The following is a 9,160-nucleotide window of genomic DNA, read 5'->3' on the forward strand; positions in this document are numbered from 1 at the left end:
CCAGCCTGCACCACCTGCCCAGCAAAAACAGGGTCAACCTAATTTGGAGAGTGTTTCCAGAAGCCTGGCCTGTGCCGGATCCTGTGCTAAGCACTGGGCACGCGGGAAGGCCGAGGTCGCCAGGATTCGGTCCTCACCCTCCTGGGGCAAAGACATGAGTCCAGGGGCATGGACATGGCTCGGGAACTTCAGAGGAAGGGGAGCTCAACTGCTGGCCACCAGGACGACTCCAAGGACAGCCTTAGAGCAGTGTCCCCTGGAGCTGGTCATGGCAGCAAAGAGGAGGCGGTAGGGGGAACCATGGAGCAAAGGCTTTGCGCTGGAGAGAGGCAGGCGAGCCGAGAGATGGACGTCAGGGCCGGACTGTGCTGGCCTTGATCGGTCCCAGCTCCTCTCTGGTCTCAGTTTTCCCCTGTGTCAAATGGAAGAATTTGGCTTAGAAGTAGTTTTCAATCTTTTCAGACACATTGTCTACTTAATTTATAACGTTCCGAAGATCATCTAACCTACCCCCATTTCAAGTCTATACACACTGTACACAACACACACACACACACACACACACACACACACTGACTAGAATATAATAGAAAATAGAAGGAAATTATTTATAATAAAATATTTTGTATGTCAGCATGTAGAAGCTCACTCAGAACCACACTAGAAAACTTAAGGAAGTATTCCAGTGCCCACATTATAGGGAAAACACCTTCTGCCTCAAATGCGGTCCTATACAGATAGCTTTGTATCAGCCCTTAGAGATGTATTTTCCAGAAAAGCTAACAATTCTTAGTTAAGTTCCAAGCAAACAGTGTAGCCGGATGCAATGGCACAGACCTGTAATCCCAGCTACTTGCGAGGCTGAAGCAGGATCCCAAGTTCAGAGCCACCTTGACAATTTAGTGAGATCCTGTCTCAAAATTAAAAGGGCTGTGGATGCAGCTCAGTGGCACAGCCCCTTGGTTCAATAAAAAAGAAAAAAATCAGCCGGGCACTGTGGCACACACCTGTAATCCCAGCAGCTCAGGAGTCTTAGGCAAGAGGATTGTCGTGAGTTCAAACCAGCCTGAGCAATTTAGCAGCAATTCTAAATAAAACATAAAAAGGACTGGGGATGTGGCTCAGTGGTTAAGCACCCCTGGGTTCAATCCCTGGTCCAAAAAAAGGAAAAAAAAAATCAGCTTTGCCTCATTTTGGTAATTGTATTCCAAAAAGTGCAGTGTATATTAAAATTGTAAAAAATATTTCATGTTTATACATACAATGGAGTTAGTTTGTAGTTTCAGATCATTATAAAGAAGGCTTCATACACATGATTGGTGGGACATTTGAAAATCCCTCGTGGGGGGTGCGCTGAACTGTCCTGGTCATTTCATTGGGTGGTCCCTGGATCCCTCCTATCAGAGACAACCCAAACACCCTCACAAATTCCCACAATACCCTCTAGGGGGCAGCAGCACCTGAAAAACTTTAACCTTCACAGCTCTGAAATTCTCTAATTCTCTGTTTCTAATTCTTTAATTCTACAAATACTTGTGGAATGCTCACTACCTGTCTTGCCCTGGGCATCAGGCAGTGACCCAGAGCCATGGCCCCTGTTGCTTTGCTGCCTTGTGTAAAGCTAGAAGGACCTCAGCAGTTAGCCTTCCTTTTTTTACAGAGAAGGAAGATGAGGCCCCGAGAAGACAAGCTTATATTCAAGGTCACACAGCAGATCAGTGGCCTCCTGGGGGCCCCCCAGAATCCTGTATTTAGGAAGGCACCTCTTAATGGGTCCACAGCCTTCTCTCCACTGACCTCTCCTTCTTCCACCCCTCACAGTGCCAGCTGCCCTGACCCTAGACCCTGGCACTGCCCACCAGCGCCTGATCCTGTCTGATGACTGCACCATCGTGGCCTACGGGAACCTGCACCCACAGCCCCTGCAGGACTCACCGAAGCGCTTTGACGTGGAGGTGTCGGTGCTGGGCTCCGAGGCCTTCAGTAGTGGCGTCCACTACTGGGAAGTGGTGGTGGCGGAGAAGACCCAGTGGGTGATCGGGCTGGCCCACGAGGCCGCGAGCCGCAAGGGCAGCATCCAGATCCAGCCGAGCCGCGGCTTCTACTGCATCGTCATGCACGACGGCAACCAGTACAGCGCCTGCACGGAGCCCTGGACGCGGCTCAACGTCCGGGACAGGCTGGACAAGGTGGGCGTCTTCCTGGACTACGACCAGGGCTTGCTCATCTTCTACAACGCCGACGACATGTCCTGGCTCTACACCTTCCGGGAGAAGTTCCCTGGCAAGCTCTGCTCCTACTTCAGCCCTGGCCAGAGCCACGCCAATGGCAAGAACGTCCAGCCACTGCGCATCAACACCGTCCGCATCTAGGCCAGCAGGACTCTGCCTGCACACAGGAGGCCTGGACCCAGGCCCGCCTGGTCACTCAGCCCTCAGGCCAGTTGTTCACCCTTGGACCTCCGTTGCCCTGTCTGTGACATGGATGGAGATTGTGCTCCGTGAGCCCTAAGCTCTCTTCCAGCATTAAAGTTCTGTAAGCTCTGACCTTGATGGGGACATGACATGGCTTCTCCTCAGGGCCGCCCCCACCTGGCCCTTCTCCCCATCCCCTCAGGGGAAGGGCACTACCTCCCCGTGTCTCCCTCCTGCCCAGCTGCCCGGGCCTCAGGATGTGTTGGATGTGGTCAGTGGTTGACAGCCTGAAAGACAGAATCCTCTTATGCTCGTGGCCTAAGACTTGCTAGTGATGGCGTCTTACCCTTGACCCCAGCCCGCTGTGGACACAGGCAGTGGCTGGTCCTAGGGTTGTCTCAGAACCACCCTTTCAAGCCCCCCCACACGCCAAGAGCTGTGTGGTCCCTGGTTTCCCACTGTTGTACAAAGCAGAGAGAGCGCTGCGGCTGGCGAAGGCACCTAGTAGTTGAGGCCACTTGTTAGTTACCATGTCACCATGGCACCACCTTCCTGCCCAAAATCTAAGGGCAGGATGAGGGCACCCTGGAGACCCAGGTAGAGCACAACAGCTAACAGTGCCTGCCGGACAGCAAGCATCACTGGACGATCAAGGTCCCCAGCAGCTCTGGACTCTAGTCCAGCCACCCCTTGCAGCCAGGCCTCTGTGGCCTGCTAGGACACAGAAAGGCTGCTGGGAGCAGTTGTTTTCATCAGGCCCTGAACCCTGGGAGGGGCTGTTGGCTGAGACACCCCCTCCCCTCTTCAGACTTGGCATCTGTCTCACTTAGGATCCTGCTGCAGAAACAAGAGCCACTTTAGTCGGCTCAATTAGACAAGGATTCATTACCAGCTCCCTGGGCACTTGCTCTAGAAGGGCTGGAAGGGAGCAGTGGAGTCCTTGCTGAATTTCCAGGAATAACTCCAGCTGCCAGATGCATCCTGTCATGACCAGGGAAGCTGCTCCCCCCTGCAGGAAGCCACTGTATCAGAAGCCACTGGCTGCAGCAATGTGCCCCCTCTGCCACCGTCCATGCCAGCAAATGGATGTCCTGAGGCCTGCCTCTCTTCCAGTAACTCAGGTCCCCAATCCATATTTCTATGAGGGATTCTCTACCTTGACCGCACGGGAGTCTGGGAAATGTAGTTTCCCTCTTTCCAGCTTCAACCATATGAAAAGGGCCCTAGATGAAAGTTAGCCTGGGTATCGGGCAAGCACGTTGCATTTTCTGCCACAGCATCCATCGCAAAACGCTCCAGAGAGACGAGTCCACCTGGAGGACTTGGCTTCGAAGCAGCAGAACCTGGAGGTGCCCTGCCCTGCCCTGCCTAGAGGTGACAACCTGGGGGCGTGCCCGCAAGATTGCAGAGTTCTCCCAAGTCCTGGGGCCTCAGCTCTGTGGGGTCAGCACACTCCTCAGAAAGGAGCCCCAGGAGCTGAACTTGAGGGGCTCCCACTCCCGACTGCCATGCACTGGGCCTCCCCTGAGCAAGAGTAAACCTCAGCCCTGCTCAGCCCTCAGCTCCCAGAGTCTGGGCCACCCCCCAGCAGTATTTTTATTTAAAATGTTTCCCATTTTGTGAGTTATGATAAATTTGTATTAAATTAAAGTTACAGGACACCAGTGGTCAGTTCCATTCATTCTGACAAACTCAAAGACCTGCTTGTTCCGTCCCAAGCAGTAAGGGTACTTGAGAGTAGCCAGTCCACAAAGCAGCCCTACTGGGTAAAGAGCCTTCTGCTCATTCTTTAGAGAAGGAAATGCAAGTGAGAAAGAGAGAGACTGCCAATTGTCCCAGAGTTCACACTGGAGAGTGAGAACTAGGCCAATACACCACAACCTATCTGGAAACTTACCAACCAAGGAGAACCAGTCTTTGCCTGGGAGAGCTGAGGGTATTCTTGGGAGCAGGCAGAGAGCTCACATGACAGTGGCAAGTCTGATCTCTGGAACTCTAAAGACCTGGCCTCAAGTTCAGGCTCCATCACTGTGTGATTTTAGAAAAATGACTTAACCTCTCTCAGCCTTGCTTGCCCCACAGATAAAATGGGAATCATAACACCAACCTCACATGATTTATTGGTAAGCTATTAACGGTTTGGGGAGGACCTGCCTCCTGGAGTCAGTGCCTGGAGCTGTGTGGGTTTTCTGAACCTCTGCACTGGCTCTGACCCTGAGAAAACCATCTTCCTCCTTGAGAACAGGCCCCTGTAGTCCAGGAAAGTCCCCAGGTCTGCTGTGTGGAAAAGGCTCCATCCCACCTCTGATGGGGAAGCAGCCTGTCCAGGAGCCAGGGCCCCGCACAGGGGCACAGGCTGGGCACACTGGCAGCAGCAAGGCCCCCGGGCCCTCTGCAGTTGTGTAATGCAACATCCTTGGCTGGTCATGGTCCATTCCTCCACCTCCTCACCTGCAGGATGAGGGAGGTGAGACCGGATGCTCTGAGGCACTGGGTGGATCTTCATCTGTGGCCTGGAGGTGGGGAGAGAGGAGAGGGACCCCACCCAACCCTGACTGTGGTTCTAGGAAGGGGGCGCGAGCCAGGGGCTGTTGGCAGGGTGGATGGAGGGGCCCTGATGAGCCGGTGAGAGCAGCCCAGTTTGCAGCTGTGTGTGCGCGAGGCGGGTGGGATTTAAGACTGGAGTGTCCACGAGACACCCCCAACCTTTCGGATCCCTGTGCTCCCCCAAACCCTTCCACTTGTGCTGTTCCACGTTCCCTCCGGGATCTCTTTGCTCTGTCTCCTCCCTCAGGGGGAGCAACCCCCCTCCAGGGCCATTCCTTCACTATCCCCCTCAACTCAGCACCAGGTCAGGACGTGCTGGCCGCTTCCCAGCCGTCACTGTATCCGAGTGTCTGAGGTGACTGTAAGGACCTCGTCTGCATGCCCACCTGGGCACTCCAGGCAATTAGGGTGCCACCAAGAGAAATGTCTGCACAAGTGTCCGGAGATGACTAAATGAGAAATGAGGGTTGTCAGCCAACGCCAGGAGCCCCTCCCACACTGCAGGCAGTTAGGAGGAGGGCGGAGGCAGCTGAGCCTCGGCAAGGAGGAGGATCAGCGTGGATCTCATCCCGGGTAGGAAGGGGTTGATTGAGTGGCAGCAACCCCTCGGAGTCCCCTATGTCCTCAGCAAGCAAAGTGCTGGTGCATTTTACACTTTCACCACCGAGACAAGCCCATGAGGTTACTGTCATTACCTCGGTGTTTGAGCGAGGAAGCGCCGCTTCCCAGGGGACCCACAGCTATTACTCAGCAGAGCGGGAAATCAAACCAGGTCCAGCTAAAGCTAAAGCCCAACTGTTCACTGGATCTCTCTGGAAATGCTCTTCAGCTTTGAGAACTGCTTCAGCAACAGGCAGCAGCCACCAGAACTGGGATCCTCCTAGGCTTCAAAGGGAGCTTAAGCCAGCCATTGTGGAACAGTGCAATCGTGAGTCAAGTCTCAATTACAAGCAGAGCATCTTATGACTCTTTGGTTCAGGGGTGGACTCATGAAGACCCCATGTGACCGTAAGCAGGACCCTCTCTCCTGTTGTTCATCGACTGCCAGGGTCCAGCACTGATGGTCCAGAATCCTGTTTGTCTAATGTTGGGTCCTGCAGCTGGGTCTGCTCAGTGCCTAACAAGCCCATTATATCTGAGTCCTCCTCAAGTGTTCCGGGAGCCCACCTTCCCTCCTGCCGGGGAGTCATTCGCTGAGGCTGACTGCTCACGCCTGGCAGCAGTCCTGGTTTCCTCCCCGCTTATCTAGCTCTTGGTTCCACCCACCACCCTACAGCATCCCCAGGAGATCAGCTGCCAGGGCTGGAAGGTGGGGAGGAGGTGGGTACTGACCAAGGTGCTGAACCGAATCGTCACTGTGTAGGGTCATGGTTATTTCTTCTTACGGTGGGACCAGTGATTCTCTCTAGGAGTTCTGAACCACATAAAGAAATAGGGGAGGGAGGACAGCAGAGCAGGAACGGGTCAGGGGCACTGTGGAGGCACCACCAGGAGACTCAGTTTCCGAAAAATAGCAAGAGAGGGAGACATGCTTTTTTTGGTTTATGTGTGTTCATTTTCCTGTTTTTCTTTTCTATCTTTAAGAAATCCTGTGTTCTTTGCACTAAGCACAAAATAGAACAGTCTTCAAAACTTCAGCAGCTCTATTGTATTCTGATTATGAAATGCTCCCCCCTCGCTCTAGGAATTAGGTGAAGTGGGGAAGAGGCTGCACTTTGGCTCAGAGGTACAGGGGTTTCCTACCCTGGTGACATGACAAGGGAGGACCTTTCAGGAAGCTGGAGTCAAGCACAGAACTCCAGGTCCTGGCAAACTCCCCAAAACAGTGGACCTGGATATGATCAAGTCCAAATGCTAGAGGAGCCTAGGTGACCCTCCCACCCCACTAGAAGCTCAGAGAGGGTTAGTCTCTTACTCAAGGTACACAGCATGAGGCAGAGCTGACACCAGAACCCAGGTGTCACTGTTTCCAGCCAGCATGCCAGGGAGAATGGCCAGTTGACAGGTCCCAGCCTCGTCAACAAAAGGAGGCAGCAAAGATGGACTGAGGAGGGAGGGACTCAGAGCAGGGCCCTGATTCTTCAAAGGCACAAGGGCACAGGGGTGCTTATCAGAATTGGGCTGCAGTGCCTCAGAGGCGAGAGGAAGGGGACAAAAGGGTGACAGAATTGGGAAGTCCTCTCAGGTGGGGGCCGCCCAGCAGGCCCCAGGACAGCTGCTGAGAGCCCAGGACTCTCAACTGCACTGCGATACAGATAGGAGAACTGAGGCCAGATGGGAAGGCAGCAGCCTGTGAGAGGGTCAGGCCAAGCCCAGCCTCCCGACTCCTAGCCTCAGCTCCGCTCAGGCAATCTCCAGTCTCCCGTGTGGATCCCCGTGCCCTCTCCTCTCAACTGGAAAACGAGTTCAAGCAGAAGGGAGTGAGCAGGATCACCACAGCCAGGCACCAGGAGCTGGATGCCTTCCTCTGTCCGCCTCCACAGGGAGAAGGGAGGGTTGACCTGGACCCCGAGGCCTCCTCCTGGGCAGAGCCAGCTGGCGTCTGCCCACACCAGGTGCCTCCCTTGCTGGCAGCAGAGTCCAGAACCAGCACCAGCCGCAGCAAGGACAAAACCCAACTTAGGCAGCTGCTGGAGCTTCAGGGAGTCCCAGGCAAGTGAGGGCATCAGGACCCATGGCCCAATCTCATGGCACTTGGGTCAGCCCTGGGACCTTAGGTTGCTGGACGGTTTAAGAGTCTTTTCTCCTCAGGAAATGGGCTTCCCCCCCTCAGCTCTGTAGGCTGAGCCACTCGACCTGTTTCTCTGCCCACTTCTATTCAGACCAAAGCCCCTCCCTGACCTACCAACCAGGAGTGAGGTCCTGGGGTCCAGTGACTCTGTTCTTGCTATTGGGGTAGGAAAAGGTCCCCAGAGTCCCCAGGAAAAGCAGAGACAGGCCAGAGGTGGGAGGCTGTGGGTGGAGACCGGGGCAAACCTTGTGAAATCTGGATCGGGCCCTGGTTCTGTCCCTGACTTGCCAGTGACCTTGGATGGCCCCCTTCACTTCCACCTTAAGAGTTAGCAGGAGGGATGAAGAAGGATGGGCGGCCCTGAGCCTTGGCAACCCCCTCTTCAAAGGTTCGAGCCTGAAACAACTTCATAGTTTGCCTGATAGTCCCCGCCCCCTTCGGCTTCCCCTTCCTGCTTTGGGGGTCTCCTTCTGTCACACTCTCGGAATGCTCCTCCACCTAACTTACCCTCCTGTGTTCCCCACAATTACAATAGGAGCCACCCCGGAAGATCATAGCCAATGGTGAGAGTTCAGGCACTGTGACAGAGCAGGTGGGGGAGAGATTACAGAGGAGGGGAGAGAGGGAGAAGGGACTTCCTGTGACACCATGTGGGTAGCGCTACAGCAGCCATCACTCTGTGGACACAGACTGGGCTAGAAATGGCAGGGCTCCCGGTCACTGAGCCAGTTGTCCCACTCTGGGTCGGGCCCTCCGCCCCCCGATCCCAGCACAGCCCCTCAGCCTTTCTGTTCACAGGCACCTCCTCCGTGGGAGGGAAAAACCACATGTAATGTTAGGAGCAGAGCACCTAAGTGTCTGGCAGCCAAACGGAGAAGAGTCAGCATATTTTTGTCCTTTATGCATATGATTTTGGAAGACTCCTTCCTCTCCTGCCCAGAAAGCCCAGGCCCTGCTTTGCCTTCCTGTTAAAATCTTACGCTTTAGGGCTGGGGTCGTAGCTCAATGGTAGAGCGTTTGCCTAGCATGTGTGAGACCCTGGGATTGACCCCCAGCATCACACACAAAAACAATCTTACCCTTCACGTCCCACTCAAGGCAGCCTGTGCCATTGTCCTGGTCCAACCCGCCGAATTCATTGCTCTGGTCTCGGAAATCTTCCAGGTCTCCCCCTACTACTGGACCATAAGCATATTAAAGCATGAACCATGGCCTGTGCTTCTGCGTCTGAGTACAGAAAAGGGCCTCAAAAAACGTGAGCTGGCTGCAACTGGAATCCCAAGGACCAGAGGCAACCCCGCCCTAGGGGTGCTCAGATGGAAACGAGTGCCCCGCGGGAGCCTCGCTGACCATTCCCACCAGACTGTGTGCAGAGCGAACCAGGGGAAAATGGCAGAGACTAAGAATGTGTTGGGCTGCTTTTAAGACAAATTACAAAATAACTTATGTTCATTGTTTTTTTAAAAAA

At 54.3% G+C, this 9,160-nt stretch overlaps 1 protein-coding gene across 2 annotated transcripts in view; it reads left to right on the forward strand.

Annotated features, from left to right (window-relative positions):
* Nucleotides 1–4,094, forward strand: part of Trim62 (tripartite motif containing 62) — a 30,127-nt gene extending 26,033 nt beyond the window's left edge. For both annotated transcript variants that reach the window (XM_047520432.1, XM_047520442.1), the window contains one exon: nucleotides 1,822–4,094. In XM_047520432.1, the coding sequence (XP_047376388.1) occupies nucleotides 1,822–2,372 (551 nt within the window). In that variant the 3' untranslated portion in view covers nucleotides 2,373–4,094. The remainder of the gene's footprint in view (nucleotides 1–1,821) is intronic.
* The last annotated feature ends 5,066 nt before the right edge of the window (nucleotides 4,095–9,160 follow it).

The sequence above is a fragment of the Sciurus carolinensis genome, chromosome 1 (genome assembly GCF_902686445.1).
Source record: "Sciurus carolinensis chromosome 1, mSciCar1.2, whole genome shotgun sequence".
Taxonomy (NCBI): domain Eukaryota; kingdom Metazoa; phylum Chordata; class Mammalia; order Rodentia; family Sciuridae; genus Sciurus; species Sciurus carolinensis.